The sequence below is a fragment of the Candoia aspera genome, chromosome 1 (assembly GCF_035149785.1).
Source record: "Candoia aspera isolate rCanAsp1 chromosome 1, rCanAsp1.hap2, whole genome shotgun sequence".
Taxonomy (NCBI): domain Eukaryota; kingdom Metazoa; phylum Chordata; class Lepidosauria; order Squamata; family Boidae; genus Candoia; species Candoia aspera.
This window is the reverse complement of record NC_086153.1, coordinates 307,830,858-307,855,258: the sequence shown is the minus strand read 5'-3', so window position 1 is coordinate 307,855,258 and position 24,401 is coordinate 307,830,858. Positions and strand designations below refer to the sequence as shown.

Here is a 24,401-nt window from a genome sequence, read left to right as displayed (position 1 = left end):
TTAACAATCTTGGTCTTTAATCCCTTCAAATAATGTCCTAGAACTTGATTTCATTTCATTTTTTCTTTGTCCCTTCTCACAAAATTCTTCAAAACTTTAACAAGTCTCTTTTGTAAATCCAATATAGGAAAGTTGTCCAAGTCGCTCTTTTGGTTTGTTATCTGTTTATTCCTTTTAATTATTAAGACATCAGCCGGTTTCATTTGTGTACACAGTGTAGCATCTTTTTCCATATCATTCTTGTAACCTGTCATTTTAAATCCACTTTCAGATCTGTCTCACACCAAGCAGTTCGAAAACATGCAAATGTGAGTAGATTAATTGGTACCGCTTCGGCGGGAAGGTAACGGCGTTCCGTGAGTCATGCTGGCCACATGACCCGGAAGTGTCCTATGGACAACGCCGGCTCCAAGGCTTTGAAACGGAGATGAGCACCGCCTCCTAGAGTCGGACACGACTGGACTTTACGTCAAGGGAAACCTTTACCTTTACCTTCAGATCTGTCTCAGTCCGGTAAAACTTGTTCCTCTTCTACAACATCTTTTTAACGCAGTCTATAATGGCAGACACTCTTAAAATTAACTTCTGGGTCCATTGTTCACAAATATCCCTCAGTACTGGGGAATATTCCAAAGAGATTCTGGGACAAGAATTCAACCCCACTCTTCAACACTGGACAAGACAATTCTTCTCTTTCTAAGTTGGTCTTTGACAATCCAGTATCCTCCAGTATATCAAAATATCCCTCAAGTTGGGAGTCCCTGTGAATTCATGAATTTAAATAAAAAACTTTTCATATCTCCATCTTGGATTTTATCTTTTACATTTACAGTTAAGAAGTACTGTTTTTATTGTATTTTAATCGCTATTTATTTTTAGTTTTATTGTAAACTGCCCAGAGTTGCTCTTTGAGTGAGATGGGTGGTGATGAAATTTGAAATATAAATAAATAAATAAAAATACATCTGGTGTTAAAGTATTTTGCTCCATTCTGTATTAGTAAGTCAGATTTAAGTGTTCACCTTTAACTGTAATCTTTAGTTCCTTCTGGTTCCCTCTAGGGTCCAACATTGGAAGTCCCATCCTATCATGTGTTCTTTTTTTAAGAATTCAAAACAACAGCATTTTCCCACAGGAAGGATTCTTATAATTAATTTCAAAATCTTATTTCAAAACCATCTGGACCCTTAGTCCATTTGTAACTTTCCAAAATCAACATTCTAATCACCCTTTTGCTGTTTATTCAAAAAAAAATTTTTTTTTTAAAGTCCTTAAACCTGTATTTAAAATTTATTTATGAAGGATCAAAGGAGACTCATCTGGTGCTGTAAAACTTGTCATTCCAAAGGTTCCTGATTGCTGAAAAGCAATAAATAAGCCATTTCCAAAAGTGATTGGAAAAGAAAGTATGTGAACCTTTTGTCCATAAAGGTGTTGGCCGCTGTTTGGGCGAATATGGCGTTCCTCATCTCCCAGAGCTCTAAACCTGCCAGAGACAACAGTCTCCTCATGAGGAGCAACTCTCTGGAGCACTTGTGGGCGATCCCAAGTCCTCTTCTTGTCTGGAGAGGAATCCTGAAGAGCTGGTCCACTCACTAGCTCTTCATTCCGACGAGGTGGTTGGCTCCACTCTCAGCAGAGCCATCTTCATTCACTATTTCTTCCCCAGAAGTGACTTTTCCATAAAATCTTTGTAGGTGTAACACTATTAAGAAGACACTGAGTTCCATCCCAATGACAGTCTATGCCTTGCGGAATAAATCATAGCTTTGAAAGGATAAATCTGGCCTCTTTGTTAATTGTTGAAACCCATATTGAGACCAACAAATTAATCTACATTTTGCAAGGAAGCCATCAGTCTGCATAAAAAGGAAGGTAGTGACTCATGAAGAAATACTTCTCTAATAAACAGCCTAGCCCCATTTAATAATGGACACTTCTGGCTTATTTTACATAATGGGAAAGTATTTTTTTTATTAGTGAATTTTGCAATACTGTACTGATGATTATGCCTGTGGCCAATGTTGTCTTTGATCACTTAGCTTTGCCCACATGCTACAGAACTTAGTGCTTAGGTTTTAATTGCTCAGCATAGAAAAGGTGGTGTTTTCTACAGCAGATGCAACCAAAGCAAACACCTTTGATCATGTTTTTCCCCCAAGTAAATTTTCAGTTATACAGCTTTAATGAGGTACAGCTGAATTGGCATTAAGGAGTTAGTTTGGTAAGTTTCTTCCAAACTGGGTGTGCAATAGAAGCAGTGTTCCCATATTCCCAAAGTGCTGTGGGGAGGGGTATGGATTTTGACATTTGGCATTTGAAATTTTCATTCCCTGAATGGGCTGTTCTTTGGCTTTGAGTTTTCTTAACTTCTGGTTGACTTGGAAGGGAATTAAAGCAAGCTGTTTGTGCTTGTATCACCTGGGGGTGGGGGCTTGTTAGGACTTCACACAGCCCAAACCTTAAAACAGTCCCTTGCTGATGAACCTTAAGGATGTTTCTATAGATAAAGAAGCAGGTTTTCCGAGATCTCACGATATTGAACAAGATGCACAGTTAAATGACAAGACAAAGAATCTGGGGGCATTTTGGAATGATAAAGCAATAGGATGACATCCATTTGCTTGTATCAGAACATCTTTCATTCAGCATCCTGGCCTTCCACCAGGGTTCAGGGAAAGAAGAATGCTTTTGTCTTCCCGCTTTATATTTCATGGAAGTGTCTTTTAGTCTTTTGTAAGCCTCCCTGGAGCTTGTATAAAATATAAATATCTGTTCTTTTATTTAATTAAACATAATACTAGGAAGGCATAATTGTCCTGTAACAGTTTGCTAGTAATTCAAACTAGTAACTCTCACCAACTGCAGCAATGAAAGGGAAGGCTGACTTCTTCATGGAGATTTAGAATTCATGTGTCAGACGTGCAGATTAGGATAAAATGGATCTGTAAGTCATTATATTCCATGTGATAATGGAAGCGATAAAAAAAAACGTGGAGTTGGGAGCAAGTGTGTCTAATACTGGAAATCTTTTCTAGATCTGTATGTTGTTGCCAGGGGCATCCAGGGAGGTAGTTCAGAAAAGGAAAGAGAGCAGTCACATGATCAAAGCCATGCCCTTTTTTTATAGGTTTTGACGTCTGCCCCCCCTTGGTGAAATTGTTGAATATTTTGATGAATTTGTTCTCTTGCAAGGATCTGCAAGACTTCATAGGCTTCCTGCAGGCCAGGAGCAAGGGGGCCAAGCAGATCTTCAGGGATAGCATATTCCACAGGGTAGGACCCCAGCTAAGAATCCCTGCTTTCTAATCCAGGGGGGCAGAATCTTGAGGGCAGGCCCTCTCTGGATGATCTGAAATGCAAATATGTCTAAATGGAGCTTGGAGTCTCCTAAGGTAATGAACAGGGTTGTAAGGATTTTTTAAAATTAGGTCAAAGTAATTGCAAGGAACACTTTATCATAGACCATAAACAAGATTGAAGTAAACTATTTCATGGACTTTTAATAAAAAGATTTGTGACCTCTTTGTGGATGGAATCAGATGAAGTCAGTGTGGAAGAAAAGTCAGTGGAGACCAGCTAAAGTGTGCCCTTTTTCCAGTCTGCTTAAATATTAATCTGGCCACTTCACTGAAGGATGATAGAGAGGGGCCTTTAGAAAAACAATGTTATGTTCTAATTCTCCAGGTCACCTGCAGTCCCCAAAGCCTTGGCTACAATTTCAAGAAATCTCAGAGCTCTCCAAAAATGGTTACCAAAGCATAGTGTCTAAGAAGGGAGAAATTATTAAATACACAAATGGAGAATAATTATATCAACTCTATTTAATTCTAACAAAATTTAAACATACATGAAATTAATCAAACACACTCTTTTAGAGTGTGGCCCCTGGCATGCTACTCAAAGGCCAAGTGCAATTTTTCACCTAGAAAAAGTTGTGTATAACTGGTCCACACTGAATTGGTGGCAGGTTAATGTGAGGAAAGATACTTACAATGTGCCCTGCTATGACAAGTGTTTCTTTGTTAAAAGGTTTTTTGTTATATGTTGCCAAAAATACTGTGAAGCTTAAGAAGTGACAGGTTAGATTTTATACAGTGCTTGGCACAAAACAATCAACATGTGAGATATGTATACACTGTGAATGCATTCAGATGACATGTATAGTTAGAATTCAGCAGAACTCTGGTTTTCCAAGACTTCAGCAGCAGGTGTGTGAAACTAAAATTAGGTAATGTTTTTCAGTTTACTGTGATGCAAGTTCCCATCCATTATGGCTTGCCACTATGGCTGGTTCAGTGATTTGTGACTGACTCCCCTTCATTACCCAGAGGAGAGACACACTGTATGTGTTCAAATGAATTTTATCGTTTCATTGATTTCTAGGTGGAATCCATAAGAGATTCTAATGCCAAGCTTTTTCTAAAAACAAATATAAACAACAATCCCCAGAATTGATCCCCAGTTCATAGAGTAGAATCACATTGAACAGCATTAACTGAAAGCCTCTGTTTCAGATCTTTAACTCAGCCATGACCTCAACAAGTGATAATTGCTGGTAGGAAAAGGATATTCCAGACCCTCAGATGGATTATTTACTTGCTGTTTTCTGTACAACTTCTGCCAGAGAGTGTTGGCATAGTCATACTTTTCAAAAATCAAATTAGCATTGCATAAAATTAGCATTTTATGACAGTAGGTCAGAGCATTAGATTAGGTACTAGAGATTAATAAATGGGCTAAATGAATTCCAAATGAATTATCCTAGTATGTTCAGTGGACAATGTTTTCTTTTCTAGAGGTAGACAATTATGTAAAAAGCCAAGAAGGCTTGAGAACCTTACATGCAAACATTCCTAAATCTGTATCTAGAACAGCATAATTTCTACTGTTTCAAATAGAAATATACCTAAGGATTATAAGGACTGCAGTTCTTCTTCACCCCCCTTGTTTAGGCATCTGGTGCAAGCTGTGTTGACGTCATGCTTATCATGACATCATGCAAATGATGTGCATTATATAATTTGCATAAATCAAGTCATACTGGGGGTGATGTATAGTACACACTTCAAATTAAGAATTCATCATACCAAGATCGGCGGGATACTTAATGTAGTAATCTGCAGATGTTTTTAAAGTACAATTCCTATAACTCCCAGACAACATACAAACTCCTGAAGTTATGTAACATGTAACCTAACACATTTGGAGGGTACCAGGTTGGGGAAGGCTGATCTCAACCTGCACACTTCAGAATTTTAGTCTAACTTTCTTAGCTTCTTCTCAAACTAAATAATAAGAGACTTGCTCACATTTCTTAGAGAACATGATTAAGCTGACAATTTTTATTTTGAAGAAAAAACAGCTAGGTAAAATGTCTGTTTGGTTTCCAGTAGCAACTGAAACCTCATTCTGGTTTCCTGTTGAAAATTGTCATCTGAAAGTGATGTTAGATCAGTACTTCATGGTAGTGAAACAGAAAGACTAGGACAAAATCTGAAGGGCATTGGTTTCAAAGAGATAAACTGGTTTGGTTTGTCACATACTATTGATGACAGGGAAGGTACAAATTACAGTCTGACTTGAAAAGTATGCACTGAGTGTCAGGATTCTGCTCTTTAAATGGTGAATAAGATTTAAACAGCAAAAATCTTGACAAAACTCTTTGGAGTCCTAACAAAATCAGTACAGTTTTAATGTTTGAAATTATTGAATCAAGCAGATACCTTTAGAATAGGAACCAGTGGCCAGTATTAAAAAGGAGGGGAAAAATAATAATATGTGTCTTAGAATTAATGTCCATAACAAGGAACCACTGAATAAAATACTGGGTGAATTCATCCAACAAATTTAACCTGGGTATTTTAATTAGTTGAATTAACCCATTTCCTGGGTTTGTACAATATGTTCAATCAAAAACTAACTAAATGGGTCAGGTTCATACAACAAGAATACCAGGATGATCAGAAAACCAGCTAAGAATATTGTGCAAAAGTAACCACTGGCTCTTTAACTGATCTGGTTAAGTGTGTTGTGTGAACACAATGGTTGGACTACTTGGCTTTATATTATCTCTTCTCAGGCCTACTGCCAAGGATTAGCATAGTTGGACAGATGTGAAAGTCAACCCTATAGACAATGACATTTGTGAATGAGAGGTGAGGAAGTTTTTACTTCCATTAGGGCTTCCAGATCTGGGTTGCAAAAATCCAGGGGACCATAGCAACAAGTTAAAATTTTCTGTACCTACTTTCTGCCATCTAATGGTCATCCAGATTTTTGCAGTCCCATCCTGGTATTCCTATTTCTACCTTATGTGGGCTATCTGCATTAGATTTCCCAAATTAATTAATTTGCTTTGGAAGGAAGAGTGGTTATCTGTATCATCAACCTGACTTGACATCAATACAAGATCTTGTATTTGGGGTAATGTAAGCTCGCAGGCTGCTGTTTCCCCTATGGCAGACACTCATTGCCATCATTACCCCATGGGCTTTTCCATCCAGCAGCAGCTGAATCCACATTTAGTTCTGCTCTAAGGGCTCCTCTGAAGTATATGACTGACCTGTCTCCAGGATCAGAAGCAGCTGGCTTCCAAATGCCACTTGCTAGGAAACAGCAGGGGGAGAAGGCCTTTACATCCATGGCATGTTTTGCATGTGACTTCCCATAAGTTGGGCTTCTGAAACTTAGTGTGACCTGCTAAAATAAAGAATGAATTTGTGCAGCCACCCATGAATAAAACTCTGATTTCAATGGGATTTTGACTGGGCAAAATATAAATATACCACTTTTAATTATTCTATTTTAATGTCGATATGACCGAGGTTGTCAGACTTGGTGGAACTGCAGCTGTCTGTCATAGGCTTGCACAGGCATAGTGAGGAGCAAAGCACAGACCAGGTTTTGACAACCCTCTGACTTTGCTTCCGCTTCGCCTGGGCAAGTCTGCAGCTGGTTTAGCCAAGCTAAGTCAGGAACAAAGCCCAGAGTGAGTTTTGAGAGTCTGGGCAATCTTTTTAAGGTTAAAAAAGATACGCGACCTCATCTAAGTTCCTCCATTAGTTGGGCATCCTGAGAGATGTTTGCATAGTGAAATGTTCAGAATGACATAAATGCTGACATTTGCAGTGGAGCTTTCTTGGTTTCTGTTCAGTTGCTTTTAAATGTAATAGCAATATAGGTGATTTATGTCAGTGCTTAATGTTAGCTGGGCAGTCCAACTGTACGCTAGATGTGAGTGCTACGCCTTTTGGCAGAAGGCATAAATTCATAGGGTTGGAAGGGACCTTGGAGGTCTTCATTGCTAGCAACAGTGGGCCAATGTAACCAGATTGCAGAAGGACGAAACGTGAAGTCACCTGCTTGCAGAACTAAATCTGCCCACTAGATGGAAAAGGAACTGCTTCCGGGATTGAAAACAGATGTTTGCTGTGTTTCCAATGCATTACATTCCTGGGCATACACACACACTCACACTCACATGCACAGGGAGAGTGGGAGTACTTTATGGAAAATTGCAGAAGTGCAGGCAAAAGTGAATCATAAGGAAATAGCCTATTATATTTGGTTCCCCAAATATATATGCCATAGTTCTAAATATATCTGCAAAATAAAGGTTGTTGATTGAGTTTCTGAAGAAAACGCACAGAGATGAAGTTGTCAGTAGCTGTCTTATCTATTTTTTCAGGCAAGTTTTTGCATAACTGGTATTTGTTTTTGTCAGTGCTACTTCGCAGCGTGACCCACTTGGGGCCCGTACTGCTATAACAAGGCATAGAATGGCTGGATTGTCTAGAAGTATGTGGCTTTGGGATTATTGCAAAACGTTAATGTTCAGAACAGTTTTGGTCAGAGAATGTTAATTAATGAACTTCATCCTGTAACAAAATAGCAAGGATTATGCACTTTGAGCCTCTTCTTACTGCTTCCAACAGCGATACGACACTTTTGCGTGTGAATTTCACTTGTCATGGCAAACTTCTATTTTACAGGGCTGATGATTAATGTCCAACTCTAAACACAGTTGAGCTTTACTGTAGAATTATTTATTTCTAATCTAAATGAGGTTTAGTTTAAGCTTTATAAAATAAACCTTAAACTAAACCTCATTTAGATTAGATGTGTAAGCAGCACTTTCCACAGTTAACAGGAAATCAAGGGATAGAGGTGCAGGAAAGGACTGAAGGATGTGTATAGGCATAGAATAATAATAAATATAGAATATTTCTTATAGGGATACTGGATGATTTTTAAGCAAACTGTAATTCATATCTCCAAGATTAATAGTAGTTTGGAACACTGTTCTACTTTGGATTGCATTCTTCTCCATTAAAAGACTGTGAAGAAAAACATTGGTATTTGGGAAAATTGCATATATTTGGGCTAGGTGATTTATAAATGTATGCAATATTTGTAAGTACACACAAAGTCACATAAACACAGCCTGTAAGTCATATTTCCCAAATATTTACCGTTTGTGTATGTGTGTGAAAGATGTGTATAAAATACCTGTCTAACAGGAAATTGCATATAAAAATGGATGCAACTTTTCATGCTTTTTAAATTCAGAATGATACTGAAATTGGACAGAACAGATTTATGATTGAATAAATGTAAAAAATGGCATGGTTCAGAAGAAGACAGGTTCATTTCTAGTTTCATCATGTCATTGTGAACTGCAGAGAGAAAATATATGGAGTTTATACATCAAGCCAACGTTTATGACTCTTATCAAGTACACTTGAGTTGCAGCTTTGGGTTAATATTAATATTATTGGCTTTATAAATTCTTAACATTAGAATATATACACCAGTGAATTTGCAAGGGACAAGTAAACACTGGCCACAGAAAGTAGAAATATGAGACTTTTTCAATATTATTGTAGACAGATAATGCAATTCTTATTTTGTAGAGCTAAGGAGAAGTTAGTAGGATGGTTTGGATATATCACCGAACAAGATTGCAACCTGAAAAGTCAAAGGTCAGGTAACATGGAACATTTTAGCTGCAATTCTGAGAGTATGGCAAGCTGCAGAGGAAATATCTGTAGAATTTCAGAGTTAAAATGGAATTCTGTGATAGGAAGCATCTTAGGAGGGTAGGTCAGATGCACGGGGAACAACTTTGTCAGTTCGCATTCTGATAAACATGCGTTTTGTTACTGGCCATCCACTACCATAATAGCCATGAGCGTCTAAGTGGGGAGAGGGAGGGGCAGGTATATCATACGTGTATCATAACAGCATTGCATGAATGTCATCATTTATATCCTTACCTCAGACATCATGATGCAATTAAATAATCACAGCATTTACACAGTGGCTCACAACACATGCCATTTGGAAGTCCTGATGGAGTGCTGTTTATAGCCATTTTGTGACAACTTCAGATGTCCTCACCAGTCCAAAAAGGCATTTGGTCCCTTCTATAAGCTGTTAATTTTGCCCCTTGCCTCTAGGTTCCTTTCTACTTCAGCATTAATCCATACATCTTGGAAGCTCACAAGTCTTTGTCACACCATTTAAAATCATATATTTCTTTTGAATGCTTAAGAACTCACTACCTTATTTGTCAGTGGGCCAGTTTCAGAGTTGGCACCTCCAGCATGAATGAGTGACATTACTGAATTATTCATGTGCCTCATCACAAGGAAATCATATCTTGTCTCCTGCCTCATGGGTTCTGTATCTTGTATACCAATAATCATTAGCATTATTTTTGAATGTTAATTTGAGACAGACTCTTGACCTGCAATCACTGCAGTACTATTACTTTTAAACAAAATATTCCAGTATATTTTAACTACACTTCTCAGATATTAATCCTGACCTCTGCACTTTTCCCAAAGAGGAAAAGTATTCTGATAACCAGAAATCAATGGTCGGTAATGGGGAGCAATTTCAATTTCCTACAGTGTGTTCTTCTCCCCACATATTTATATTTGTTTAAGGATTATATCTTGGATGGCAGTCAAGTGTAGAAAATACAATAATCCAAGACATATTGAAGCTATTTAGGAGCCTATATGAAATACTTTGATCAAAATTCTATTTCAGAAAGTGAGTGAATGCTTTGAAAAATCAGATTAAATAAGATGCAGTATGAATTACCAAATGTATGGGTGAACCATGGTTTGTAGCTTCTTATTTTTAGGAATAGGAACAAAAAACCCCCCCACTTTTTTTTAAAAAAAAGATATAACTCTGCTTGAAATGTTCCTTTTGAATGATTTGAGTGATTTCTCTGCACCCCAACAGAACAAAACATGAATGAAACAAAACTTGGATACTTTTCTGTGTTCCAGCCACAGGAAATATTGGAGCTTAGAACAAGCCCTTTGCTCCTTTTTCCCCCCATCTCAGGGACATAAAAGTAGATGGGATGGTAGTCCATGCTGACAGTGCCCTATCACCTGGCCCACAGAAAAAAGTGCCCAAGTGAGCAGAAGCATTCTTTTGCACATCTGTTCTTGCTTGTTTTGAGAAATATTCATTCTTCACAGTAAACTACAAACTGTCCACTACTGACCTGCTAGCATCAGCACATCTTAAAATGTTGCTATAAATTAAAAACTTCAACAATATTAGAAACATTCTCTCTGTCACCATTTGGGGTAATACGAGATTTAATTCCTCATCTTCATCTAGCCCTATACCTGAATCCTATTCTAATCCAGATAACATTGGAATGACAGATGTGTCCAGATGAAGCTTTAGAGTATATCCAATGAATTTACTTCATATCTTTTAAGTAAATGAACAGTAATACTGTTATGCAGCTTGATTTTGTAAACAGAGACTTATAAAAATCACTTGCAATTTTATTTGAAAATAATTTTCACTAAACACCGATGAAAGCAAATATGAACAAACAAATGAAAAGTCATATATATGATAAAGTGATTATAACCAGGTTAGTTAGAAATATCACTTGCAGCATTTTGAATTTTGAACCGTTCCCACTTTTCCCATCCCTGATCCTCACAGCCTCCAAAATTGAACATTTTATTATATTTTTAAATAGTGTCAAGAGATAAAGAACTAGACAATCAGAAACATATTTTTAATAAGAGAAACCCTTCTCCTTTCAACAGTGCAGAGAGTTTTCCCTCTCTCCAGACAAAGCCCATCATCTCTATCCAATGTGGAATTATGGGAGTTATTCTTCAGCAGATCAGAGGGGAAGGCTAAACATAGTGCTCTAAATATGTACATAGTAGTCTACAATTTCCTTGCAAAAGAGTTTTACAATAGGGCTTACGTTATTTCAGATTTAATTCCAGAAAGGTGTTTCATCTACAACTCTTTAAAGCAGCTGCATCTTTTCCTGGGATTCCAAGACTGCTGCCACAAGAGCCTGCAAAAACAGATGATGCATTCGGGCTCTTCTATACTTTGAAGCACCTTTTCAGAATGAAATCTGAAGCACTTCAAAGTCCCCACCATCAACTTACATCCATGCTGCTGTTTGTGGGGTGGGGTGGGGTAGAGGCTTCTTTCACGCATACTAAATTGTCACCACAAAATGCTATCTTTATTCTCCACTGTGAAGAAGCACACCCAGTCCCTAGATGAACTCTGCCTGCTGCACAGGAAGCTTCATCTTTGTCCCAAGTTTCAATTTGTTGCATGCCTGAGGACATTTGTGCTATGAGGTTGTTAAAGAAAGAATGAGGAGTGGCAACAAAAACAAAATAATGGCTTTCAAAATTCACATGTGTCTTTGGTGATGATGACTTTGACTGAAATGACACAAACATATTTTATCTCAGCATAAAGCATTTCTGATCTCATAACACAGTGTGCCCATTATTACCAATTCTTCCCTCTCATAGCATACCCAGCACTTCACTTACTGAGGCTTATGGGACTTGCAGAACAATATAACAATGATTTTTATGTAAATGGCAGGTGAGAATCTGTGATCAGATCCTCCACCTTCCATAAATAGCACTTTACACTAGCTCAAAATCTCAACCTTCTTGCAGAGTGCTGGAAAGCATTTGGCCCAGAGAGATCAGAAAAATCACACACCAGGCATTTCTATAAAAATAAATTTATTTACAGAAAGCACAAAAACATATTTACAGGCTTGTGCATTCACACACGCTCTCAGAGAAGACAGGGAGGAAAGGCAGGTAGAAAAGAAAACTGAAACTAACAAGCCCAGGCAAGCTGCCCTCCAGGCAATTTCCTTATTTGATCATTCTTTTCACCCCCAAATTGAGGATACTTAAGTTTGACCTTCTCACCCTGCCAGAGTGATTTGTTACCATAGTAACCTTAATTTCTGTAGCAGAAAACAATATACCAAACAAACCTATTATGGTAAGTTAGAGGATATACCAATTAAGGAACTAGACAAGAACTTAATTGCATCTCTCCAAGAAGAACAAACAGAACCAAAAAATTACTAATTTTATTAGATACTGGAATGGTACGTGGGAATTTGGGAGGCAGGGGGAAGAGCCACAGCCAGGGAAATGGTTGGATAAGAGGCAGCTTAGCCCTCAAAAGGAAAATCGGCATGGCAAACATCTCAGAAGGGACCCTCCCTTGTTTCTTGAACTGTAAAGCTGATGGGGGAGAAATTTACCTTCAGACTTCCAAGATTCTGTTAATGTAACCTTACAATAAAGTAGAATTAGTTTATCTGGTCATGCTTCCTGTCGGGACTACCTTGCAAGGCTGACAAATACAACTACTATATGTCCAATTCCATCTAATGACTAAATTGTTTGATGGCTCTATCCATACACAACCCACTTAGTTTTGGCACATGTGTATGAGCACTGGAGAGTGTGGGTTGTTTCTGATGTTCTACTCCAATACACAATTTTCATGTTTCAGTAATTTTTGTGTGTTCCTAATCATTTTACCAATCTAAAAATACTAAGCACTGGTATTAGTATCACACAATATTTAGAGTAGCTACATTTCACTCATGTAAATCAGTGCATACAGTTGGACCATTTAAGAATTAGTCATATGGGTTACTGATAAAGGGGATATGTTTTCAGTCTGTGAATAGCAGATTGAAACAAAGGTTCAGTTCTCCCATAGGCTTGTTGTTGGCTGTACCACTTCAAATTGTAGGTGTAAGCTAAATTAAATTCTCTTTAACATAGTGGTAAAAGTTTTGGTGGTGGTGCTGCTGATGATACCTTTTTGGAAATAGCCAGCAGGGTGAGAAAGTGTTCTATCTCACCTTGCTTTCTGATGTGTTAACTTTGTAGTTGCTTTCTTATAACGATTGGTTGGTTGATTTTGGGGAAATGTATTTGGTCATGCATTTGATCATGTAACATATCTACAATCTGACTGGATCTTGAAAATCAAATCTAAAGTTTCTAATCTATATCCATTTACATGAACTCAGTGAGACTTATTTATTGATAAACACATACAGGGTCACACTTTGGATAATTTAAGTGACAGTTTCACTGGCTTTGGTCTCTCCACCTAACACTGTGTCCTTACACACGAAACGTGGGACAAAGTGCTATATGTTTGTAAGCCTTGAAGCTGCTGTTTGGGCCTTCAGACATAACTACTGTTCTGGATTTTCTGTTTAAAACATGTTCACATTTTCCTTGCAATGGAGGCAAATCACCTGTGCTCTCATTAAGGGAGTTTGTGTATTTGTTTTTGGAGAAATTGCAAATGCTTTATTTTGGATGATACAGAGCTGAGCATTAGAGTCAGAATGTCCGCCTTCTGAATTGTCTAAAGCTGCTGTGAGCTACATTGCACCCTAGCCCTACCCCTGTTCAAAACGCTTTTATGTTCATTTCTCTCTGCCCAGTCTCTTCTAATGCGATGATCCAGCAGTCACAGAATGAATTTGACAGTAGTGTGGAGAAAGCAGTAGATTGGATGAAGACCATCCAGGAGAGACTGCGGATCAATGACAATACTAAGGGGCCTCGGTCTGCCTTGGAGGCCAGACTCCTGGACACAGAGGTAAAAGAAAATAGTTCCTCCCTTTCAGCCATGGTTGCAGAGACAATATTTTTATAGCTGTGATTATCCTGCTTCAGATGCCCCTCCTGACCAAGATGCAAAGCCTTCACAATGATGACACCAATACAATGCCCTCTTGGCGTGAACGTTTCCTAGTTTTTAGATACCTGGAAAAAGTGGTATTGTATCACAGAGCACGGTGCTCTCTGCCTGGTGAACTAATCAGTTAAAAATGTCTTTCTCTGTTAGCAATTGTGCAGATGTTTTCTTCTAAAAGTAAATAGCGGGTTTGGTCTAGTGGGTAAGGTGCTGGGCTAGAAACCAGGAGACTGGGAGTTCTAGTTCCGCCTTAGGCATGAAAGCTGGCTGGGTGACCTTGGGCCAGTCACTCTCTCTCAGCCCAACTCACCTCACAGGGTTGTTGTTCTGGGGAAAATAGGAGGAGGAAGGAGTATTAGGTATGTTCACCGCCTTGAGTTATTTATAAAAATAATAAAGGTGGGATAAAAATAAATAAAAAATAAAAAAAATGATTCCTCAGATTTAGACAGAGACAGTAGAATGGAAAAAAAATAGATGGACTGTAACCCTTTGTCTCTAGCCTCGTTTGTTTGTTTGTTGGCTGTATTTATTTATGAGATTTATCTGCTACTCTAGGCTAGGCAGACCCTAGGCAATATCCAGGTACCAATAATAAAATAATATAGTAATTTTAAAATGCAACAAAAGTACTGTATAGTAATAATATGTTTTGGGGGCCCCAAACTTGCTAATTGCATTGGAAGAAAAGTTCGTATTGTCATGAATGGAATTTTCCTTCCAATGTAAACCAAAAGTTGGAGGAGGGGAGGTGCAGGAGGAATATGGATTAAGTCAAAATTGAAAGCCTCCCTGCCCTCAGACCAGGAAACCACCAGCTGTTTAGATTGTGAAAACCAGACAATTGTACATTGGCTGAACAATGCCTCATCTAATTTGGCCATTTTATTTTTCTCTGCTGCTGTTAGTTAGTATGGCCTTTACTGCTGGAATTATTTCTTCTGTACAAAAGTATTTTTATATTTTTGGGTGAATGTGAAATGTTGTAAAACCATGTAGAGTATTAACTGGATCAAATGCCTATAAAGGGATGTTTCAGAAAATAAATATGTTACGAAAGCCTGAAACATGCTGGCTTGCTTTGCTAATTTGAGTGTATGGCAGGCGGGCTCCTGGTTACACCCACATTTATTAGCCTACACATTTTTCACTTAACTGCTGAAATCTGATAGCCTGTATCTCCTACTATCTTTGGAGAAGGCACTTTCAGCCTATTTTCAATCATCTGAATTGAATTCCTGATTAGTTGTTGCTATCAGACAAATTGCTAATTAAAATAACCAGACCAGGCCAACATGATGAATAGGTGAGGTGTATGGTGAATACATTTGTACCATATTATTATCCATGTCTATCTTCTATTCAGTTCCTTTTTTTGTCATACAGGTGTGAAGTGAGCAGTATTAGCACAGGACAGGAAAACAACCTTATAAAGGTGTAAGCGTAGTGTGATAAGAAACTAATGTCCATCCCATGCAATTTGTCTCTAGTTCCTTCTATTAAAAAGCATGCTATTTAAGTCTATGGCGGTTGCATTTACCTCCTGTATCATAATTCATTGCTAGGCATGAATCATTTAGTCAGATAATTGTCCTTACGTCGTTCAGTGTTGATGAAGCCTTTATGGCGGCCACAAAGCCCTTGCTGTGAGAGCTTCTAGTACAGCCCAGGACCATGGGGACTTTGAGGACCGTGCCCTGTACTTTTCCCTGATTAACTTAAAAGTATTAAACATTTAATGTTAATTTACATCTATTGCTGTAATTAAATTATTCTAGCTAATGTCACCTCTTTTTTGCTGTTGCCTTTTAAAAACAATCTTTTTTAAAAATGTTTTTTATATTCATGCTTAGTCTCCTCCCGTAGTTATTCTCCTTTACTCTAGTCCTAGAGGTAGTAAGGAAACATCCTGACTAGTAGCTATTAACATGAATATCGACAGAGGGGGTGCAAGGGAGGGACAAATAATGACATGCCGATGCTGACCTCATAACCAAATGGTGCAACTTATGTACTTGTGTCAACATCGTAATGTCATTACATAATCGTGCCATTTGTTGAATGACATCTTGACACACCAACTTCTCCCAAAGCCTCTTTTTACTCTGCATTTTTGGATAAGAATTAGGTTTACAAGTTGCACTGCACTGTAGGGATTATTGGGCGTGTATTTTTTCCACATGCATCAGGATTGTGAATCCGCATGCAGAAATATGGGATACCTATAGAGCCATCAATTATAGTTTGATACACTTTAGGCAGTCATAAATGATGCTTATTATGTAGAGCTGTGAAGTCATGCCATCTTAAATCTGTCAAATATAGCCTTTCCTAAGATTCTGCCCTCTAGACACCAAGACGGAGAGTTATGGGAGTAGAACTATATTCAGCACTCTTTTCACAGATACAACTGAAAGAAGGAAAGTTTAAAAATCTATTGTATTTACTAATCTCCACTGAGGGGATGGGCGTTGCCAAACTACATTTCCCCAGGGTTTGTCATCTGTGATTATCCCTGTTTGGACTGCTAGGAATTATAGTTCAGTAATGGGTGAAGGGCCGCAGGTTCTATCCCATCCCTGACCTGTATATAGCAGTAAAAGTTTCTAAAAGCTTCCTTCAACCAAAGGAGCTGTGCTCCACAGAGGCATCCATAGGAAGTGTCAAAAGCATCAAGATGACAGCCATGACTATGCAATCAAGTCCTGATCTCTTCTGAACCTGTATTGTGCATGTGATGTACTTAAAAATAGATAAGGCTTTGATCACATGGCTGTGGCCACCATCTTTCTGAACTTCCTCTTTGGATGTCCCTGGTGCCCCACACTGGGTGCTGCTGTAGAGCTATTGCAGAAAAGTAGATAAACCTGATCAGCCTACAGTCCTGATGGGAAATTCTTTTTATTGATGGGACCTGAATCTGATCCATTGTTCTTCATCTTACACATAAATAGCTGGTCACAGTATCTGTTTGGATATATAAGCCCTCTTTCAAGTAGTCCATAACACATAAATAAGAATAAGACATACAGTACTGGAGATAAATAGAACTTGGTAATTTTTTTCTTATATGCTACCAGCAATTCATTCTCCAAGTGTAGATTCTCCTGGAACTAAAACAGCAGCATTCATCCACACCCAAGAGGAAGGTGGGCATAGTCTAAGGGAAACCTCATGCATGCATATCCATTGTGCTATTATACCTTACAGTTAGCAAGTGAAAAGTGCAGAAAAGTGTGAAAAAGAGTAAGAAAATAAAAGCCAAAGAAATTAAGGCAGGAGATAAGAAGAAGAAAAGAAAGCCTAACTAAAATTAGTCTACACCAACACTATCCACCGTACCTCTCCATATCTTATTACACTGTCAAACTACCCTTGCAAGGGAATTCCCAGAGTGTCAACAAAATAAAAAAGATCCTTAGCAGATAGAACACCTAAAGACAAAGTGGTGTTCGCCCATCAACCACCAAAAAACCACCAATCCTATGGAAGCTGAGTCTGCTGAATGGCTTTAGAATGATGATTGCTGGGGGTAGAGACTTGGTATTATAGAAATGCTAAATAAGGTAGCACCTGCTTTCAGGATCACAAAAGCACAGTACAAAAAGATAAAAGAATCAGGAGGAGGGGAAAAAGTCAATATTTCAAGAAACATAATATCAGCAGTATCATCTAATCTGAACAGACCCCCCCCCCACACACACATGCTTTCTTTGACATATACACATGCATCTGTCCTAGCAGCTCTTTGTCTCCTGCCCAGTATTTTTCAGAGCAAAATGCACAAAATTACACTATAAATATGGAATTCTGATTCTGCTTATATGTCCTCCTTGCTAGAAGATTAGTTTGCAGTTCATTAACTTAATTAAATCAATTGATGTGACTTTCACTTAAAATGTGCCCCAGTAGCATAACCCTGTTGTTGTTGTTAGTTGCCTTTGAGTTGTTTATAACTCATGGCGACCCTATGCGTAACAGAACAAAATGCTGTTCAGTCTTGTGCCCTATGCCTGACTGTTCCAATGTTTGCATCCATTGTTGCTGTGACTGTATCAATCCATCACATTGAAGGTCTTCCTCTTTTCCACTGGCCCTCGACTTTACCAAACGTGATGTCCTTTTCAAGCGATCGGTCTTTCCTGATGAGGTGCCCAAAGTATGAGAGTCTTAAGTCTAGTTATCTTCACCTCTAGGGAACATTCTGGTTGTATTTCTTCTAAAACTGATTTGTTTGTTCTTCTGACAGTCCATGTATTTTCAATAATCTTCGCCAACACCACAATTTGAATGCATCAATTCTTCTTCTGTCTTCCTTTTTTAATGTTCAACTTTCACAGGCATATGTGGCAGTTGAGAAGACCATGGCATGAGTCAGACACACCTTTGTTTTTAAACGGACATCTTTACTTCTGAAAACTTTAGATAGGTCTTTGATGGCAGATTTTCCCAGCGCGATACATCGTTTGACTTGTTGATTACTACTTGCCTTGGCATTGATCATTGATCCAAGTATACTGAAATTGTTGACAACTTCAATTTCTTCTCTATTTATTGTCACATTGTTGATTGGTCCATTTGTGAGAATCTTCATCTTCTTCACATTCAGGTGTAGTCCGTACTGCTAACTACAATCTTTGATCTTCATCAGCAAGTACTTCAAGTCTTCTTCATTTCCAGCAAGTAAAGTTGTATCATCTGCATATTGCAGGTTGTTAATGAGTCTTCCACCAATTCTGATCCCCAGTTCTTCGTACATTCCTGCTTCTCAAATTATATGTTCAGCGTATACATTGAATAACTAGTGTGAAGTATACAACTTTGCTGCACACCTTTTCCAATTTTGAACCACTCAATATCATAAGCATAACCCTAGCCCCGCTTTATTCAGTGGGAAAACTATTGCACATAATACAGACACAGATGATTTATATTAAATTAAATGTGTCAGTTAAAATGTCCCTGTCATGAGTAAGGATGGCGAGCAGGGGGCTCCCATCCAGACTGTTAAGCGCGTGCGTAGCACTGAGGAATTAGGTAGCCATTCAAAGAGACACAGATCGGGACCGCCTTAACCTTTGGGGTTTATATGTCTGGGTTTTTCCCACGCTTCTTCAGTTTGTTAGGATTCCTGTTATGTACAAGCAATAAAACATTAGAGACCAGTTCCTTGTCTCAGCGTGTTTCCTGGCAGTTAGGACATCAATCCTAACAAACTCCTACTCCCATCGAAAGAGGGAGGAACAAGAAATTAAGGAGAGACATTTGGAAATGTCTTCAGAAAACCAAGAAATGCGGCTCGCCATCCTTACTCATGACAGTCCCTGAGCATACATTATTTTAAAGCACAAGAAGGGAAGATTGAATTAGCCGTATTATAAAAAAGACTCTTTTACCCCAATTTTCTTCCTTTTCCATCTACTCACCCAGTGCATGTCCTTCTGTTTACTCTGAATTAAGCAAGCAATATTTTATAGTCCTTCATTTTCCAGTGTTAAAAGAGTATAGATCTGGTTTTCTGTTTTCTTTTTAAGTAGATTTCTACAAAAAATCCATTAAAATATGTTCATGTTTTAATTTTAGTGTACAATTCTTCCCAATAGAAAATTTGTGCATTGGAACCTGAAGGCCGATTGAAAATGGATTTGGTCCTAATGAAGGCTGATGCTCTGCTTCAGTGTATTAGTGAGGAACAAAAGCATGAAATATTATCCAGGCTAAAGGATGTTAAAGCCATGTGGGAAGAAACAGCTATATACATTACTCATTGTCACAGGTAAGATTCCTAAGTGCCCCCAAACAGGCCTTCAACCAGTGTCCTTTAAGTCTGAGCAGAGCTCTTAAGTCAGACTGAAAATGACAAATTTGTCCTCCTTTGCCACCACTTTCTAGAAATTCCAGATTCTGGTTGGTTTTCTAGTGTGCCCATGAAAAACGTATCTGCTCTAACTAGGTGAAGCTGGATTGGTAGCAAGCAATTGTGGCAAATGAAATATAATCTCTAGAGATCAGTATTGCTTCCTAGACCAGCTTTTTATGATGTAATGCCTTTGGATATGCTGCCCTACAACTCCCATATTTCCCAACCAACAAGACACCAGCTTAATACCATCCTAGAATTATGGATTATGCCATTTGGTAAATTATAATTGTATTCTGACTTTATGTTCCCATCTACTGTAGGCACAGGGAATCAGTGAGTTTGATTTCTTAGACATCTGAACCAATTGTCTTATATTTCCACCAATCACAAATATTAGAACTATCTTTATACTCTTATATGTGAGTGAATAACTCTAAAGTATTGTAGGTGAGGGGAAATGAACACCAGTAGTTTGGTGTTACTGATGGATCTATCCCTCCCTCATTGGCTGCGATATTTTTAAGGTTTTCATTGTCCTCATTGGCTTGCTAGTCTTCTCCAAAGATTTCAAAGCTTATGTGACACAGAGCAGATAAGTCACTGGCTGTTGCTAAACTCAACCCTAGAGAATTTATCCAGAGATAACATCAAAGCATAATAGATCAGAGTTTGGATCATTTCAAGTGGCCCAAATATCTATTTTCAGACACCCAAATAATGGACTTAGATAACCTTGAAAAAGAGATAAATGCAACATAAAGTGAGCATTTAACACTATGGCATCCTCCTGGGCTTCATTTAGCAAATGGGGATGCCTGCCCAGTTTCTTCTACCATCCTGTATGATGGTAGAAACTAAATAAATCAATTGTGGTATTGCAGCAGGAATATAAAGAACCATCGGTGCATTAGCCCAAAATTGTTGCTACTGATATTTATAAAATTGTAAAAAATATGGCTATTCAAATAGGCATTTGGTAATTAGGGATGTGATAATTAGATACTAGGGGGCATGTGGCAGTATTACTTATTATGACTATGAAATTAATTTGAATGAATGTTTGTGATTTTATAGACTATATTCGTATTTATTTTTTCATATGTTATGTTTTATTATTAGCCACAGTTCTGTAGATTTTCAGGCAGGAATTTTTCCAGTACTACTAAGATGCCAAGGAGTGATCTAAGGCCCTTCTTCATGCAAAACATCTGATCTTTTAGTGAGCTATGAATGCCTTCAATTCTGAATGCCCTCAATCACAAGCCATATTTTCCCAATTCCAAAACTATAGCGTACTGCCCATCAGAAAGGAAAGAAGAAAATTGTAGCAAAGAAAGAAGATGCCCAAGAATCCTTCAAGCCTCTTTTGCATAGCATCAGATCATGGATTAATGCGATGACTAAAGCTAAGCTCATTCATAGTACCTCTTAAAAAATGTTGAAAGAACAGTAATATGAGAGAAAAGTATCCATGCTGGTACTGGAAAGCAACCATGGTGGCAACATTTGCATAGAACAGGTTGGGGGCCTTGGAGATGCCGTATCTTGGTATTGGTATTTGTTGGCAAGTACCATTTATATATTGTAGGCTTTCTAGCTTAGTGCCCTCTGTATATGTTAAACTATCGTCTACTACTGATCAAACTGTCAGGGATGATGGGAGTTATATCCAGCACAACTCTCTTCAAAGTTGGAGTTAATGTATCTAGCTACCTTTTTTGTTCCAACAGCCGCATTGAGTGGGTGTGGCTGCATTGGAGTGAATACTTGAAAGCCCAGGATGAATTTTACACCTGGCTTCACAATATGAAGGTGACCTTGGAACCCGACATAGAGTTGCAGCTTGGCTTAAAGGAGAAGCAGTGGCAGCTTAGCCATGCTCAGGTCCTACTGAAAGATGTTCAGAATCAGTCAACTTTGCTGCAACGGCTACTGGAGGAAGCCATGTCTCTGTATAATCGGATCGGAGATGCAAGTGTTGATGAAGATGCCCAGAAAAAGATGAAGGAGGAATATGAAGAAATCAGGAATGAAGCAGAGGTGAGAAAAATTCAGAGTGAAGACAGAATTGAAGAGCGAAGCAGATGTTGCCGTGGGTATCCTCTGCTCCATTTTCTGTCCCTTTTATTTAATTTGCCTAATAGCTGTACAGATCAGCAAATCACCTTTTGTTTTGGTCAGGGATTGCAGATGCTGGCAGAGATCACATGCTATACCATGCTTCTTTTTAGTCCCGGTGGTTGAATAAGCCACAATGACTGGGTTCACACATAATTCACAAATCATAATGGTTAGAGTTACACATTGTGCTGAGCTAGATAAATCAATCAGTGGGTTTAGGGCTGGGGCAGGCAAATTTGATCAGGATAGGCATGGCACTTTTTTTTCTTTTCGAAGCATGTACCTCTACCTATTTTCTAGGTTTCCTTTTCTCATGCTTAAGAAGTATTTTAGGCCTCTTGTAAATAATGATCCTTCCTCTCATAAGCTGAGCAGTTTTAATGCTTCACCTGGCTATCCTCTAGGAGTAACATGCATTCTTCCACCTAGTACTAAAGAGTGTTTTCACTGCTCTGCCTTCATTCTCCCCAGTTTTGTCAACTATGCTACTGAAATATTTCTGTAGTTCTGTTCCAACTCTTTTCTCATTCTGTTTTCAGCCAGGCATAGCCTAAAAGATTGGGTGATCATTCATTACTACAATAATACTGTATAAATAATTACTGGGGACATCCTCTCATTCCAGCTTTAGTTGGAAGATCATTGGTATTTCAGTATTTACACAGTCTAGATTAGTGGAAAGCTTTTGCCCTAACCTGTTAATTTGGATCTGGTTTAACTGCTAAGCTTAGTTCATACATTTTTTATTGAGGCCATCAATTAATGAATGGGTAGGGTTATTGATGGCCATAGTAGTAGAAAACCCTATTCCAACATTTCTCAAAGTTCAGGAACACTCTAAACATACTGCAATTTTTGAATACATGACGTTATTCTATACTGAATCTCACCTGTTTATTTTTTTTTTGCCTTTCAAAGTAAAACTACACACAGTCATAATTAATAACATGCAGCTGAGCCTCTTGTTCCTTTTTACAAATAACTTCTAAAGCTCCAAGATCAGATTGGGATACCACATCTGTTTTAGTTAGGTTTAATTTTAAACCTTCTCTCCCAGTCATTTAAGTCCCTAAATCTTCCAGTCATAGGGACATTTATATGGAGCATCTCTTCATATTTTATATTATGAACATAATAGTTACCGAGGCAACTCTGGCCCAAATAGAAGTCACTTGTGAAAGAAATAAAGAGAAGCACCAATATAATCTGCATATTTTTAAGTCTATGCAGTTAAGAGGAGGCAACCATGACTGAAAAGAAAATGTTTATTTACTAACAGATTTTTTTTTTCGGTCTAATTGTTGCATTGGTTACACTTGAAGAACACTTATAGAACTTTACCCTTTGGTTTTTCAAGGCTGTTATGGTACATTGTGTTCCAAAGAAGGATGTGTCCTGATGCACAAGGCACAAATCATTCGTTGTGATATATTAATTCTAATTTATGGGTTCATAATAGCCTTCTCATTGTAGAACACTGTTTGGGATGGTTCCTGCAAAAAATGTCATAGTCCCTATTATTCTGACCAATGATTAATTGCATTTTCAAAAGCTTCCATTTTTCAATAATGATAATTGGTAGTAAGACACACCAAAATTTAGTTGCTTGGCTTTAAATTAAAGCTTGTTACATTTTATTTTTGTACTTTTACCTTTTTTTTTACTTTACTTTTATCCTGAAATTATTGGGGACGCAGTGGTGCTGCGGGTTAAACCGCTGAGCTGCCGATCGGAAGGTCGGCGGTTCGAAACCGCGTGGCGGGGTGAGCTCCCGTTGCTCGTCCCAGCTCCTGCACACCAAGCAGTTCGAAAACATGCAAATGTGAGTAGATCAATAGGTACCGCTTTGGTGGGAAGGTAACGGCGTTCCGAGTCGTCATGCTGGCCACATGACCCGGAAGTGTCTATGACAAAGCCGGCTCTAAGGCTTAGAAACGGAGATGAGCACCGCCCCCTAGAGTCGGACACGACTGGACTTTACGTCAAGGGAAACCTTTACCTTTACCTTATCCTGAAATTAGAAAGGTAAGTAAGTTATCCTTATAGACAAAGAAATACAGTGTAGAATAGTACTGGTTTAATTCTATGAAACTGCAAAAGTGTTTGTCAAGTTGGGGGAATTGTGTGCTGATTAAAGCCATGAACAAGAGCAGGGGATGGGTGTAATGGCCATAGCAGTGCTGCTTCCAGCTCATGCCTCCATTTTCTGCCATATCATATCCCCATCCTCCTTTGGGAAATAATTCTGCTTTCCTTTTGCTTTTCACCTCTGCTAATGGATGGTTCATCTGTCACTTACAGGGATCCTGCATTGCTTGATGGGGTGGGGGCCCGCAGTGTGAACTAGTTGCCC

At 38.4% G+C, this 24,401-nt stretch overlaps 1 protein-coding gene across 2 annotated transcripts in view; it reads left to right on the top strand.

Moving 5' to 3' along the window:
* The window catches only part of SYNE3 (spectrin repeat containing nuclear envelope family member 3), a 76,171-nt gene that overhangs the window by 5,866 nt on the left and 45,904 nt on the right, over positions 1–24,401 (top strand). For both annotated transcript variants that reach the window (XM_063290286.1, XM_063290285.1), the window contains exons 2-4: positions 13,808–13,965; positions 19,668–19,840; positions 21,658–21,967. In XM_063290286.1, coding sequence (XP_063146356.1) covers positions 13,808–13,965; positions 19,668–19,840; positions 21,658–21,967 — 641 coding nt within the window. The remainder of the gene's footprint in view (positions 1–13,807; positions 13,966–19,667; positions 19,841–21,657; positions 21,968–24,401) is intronic.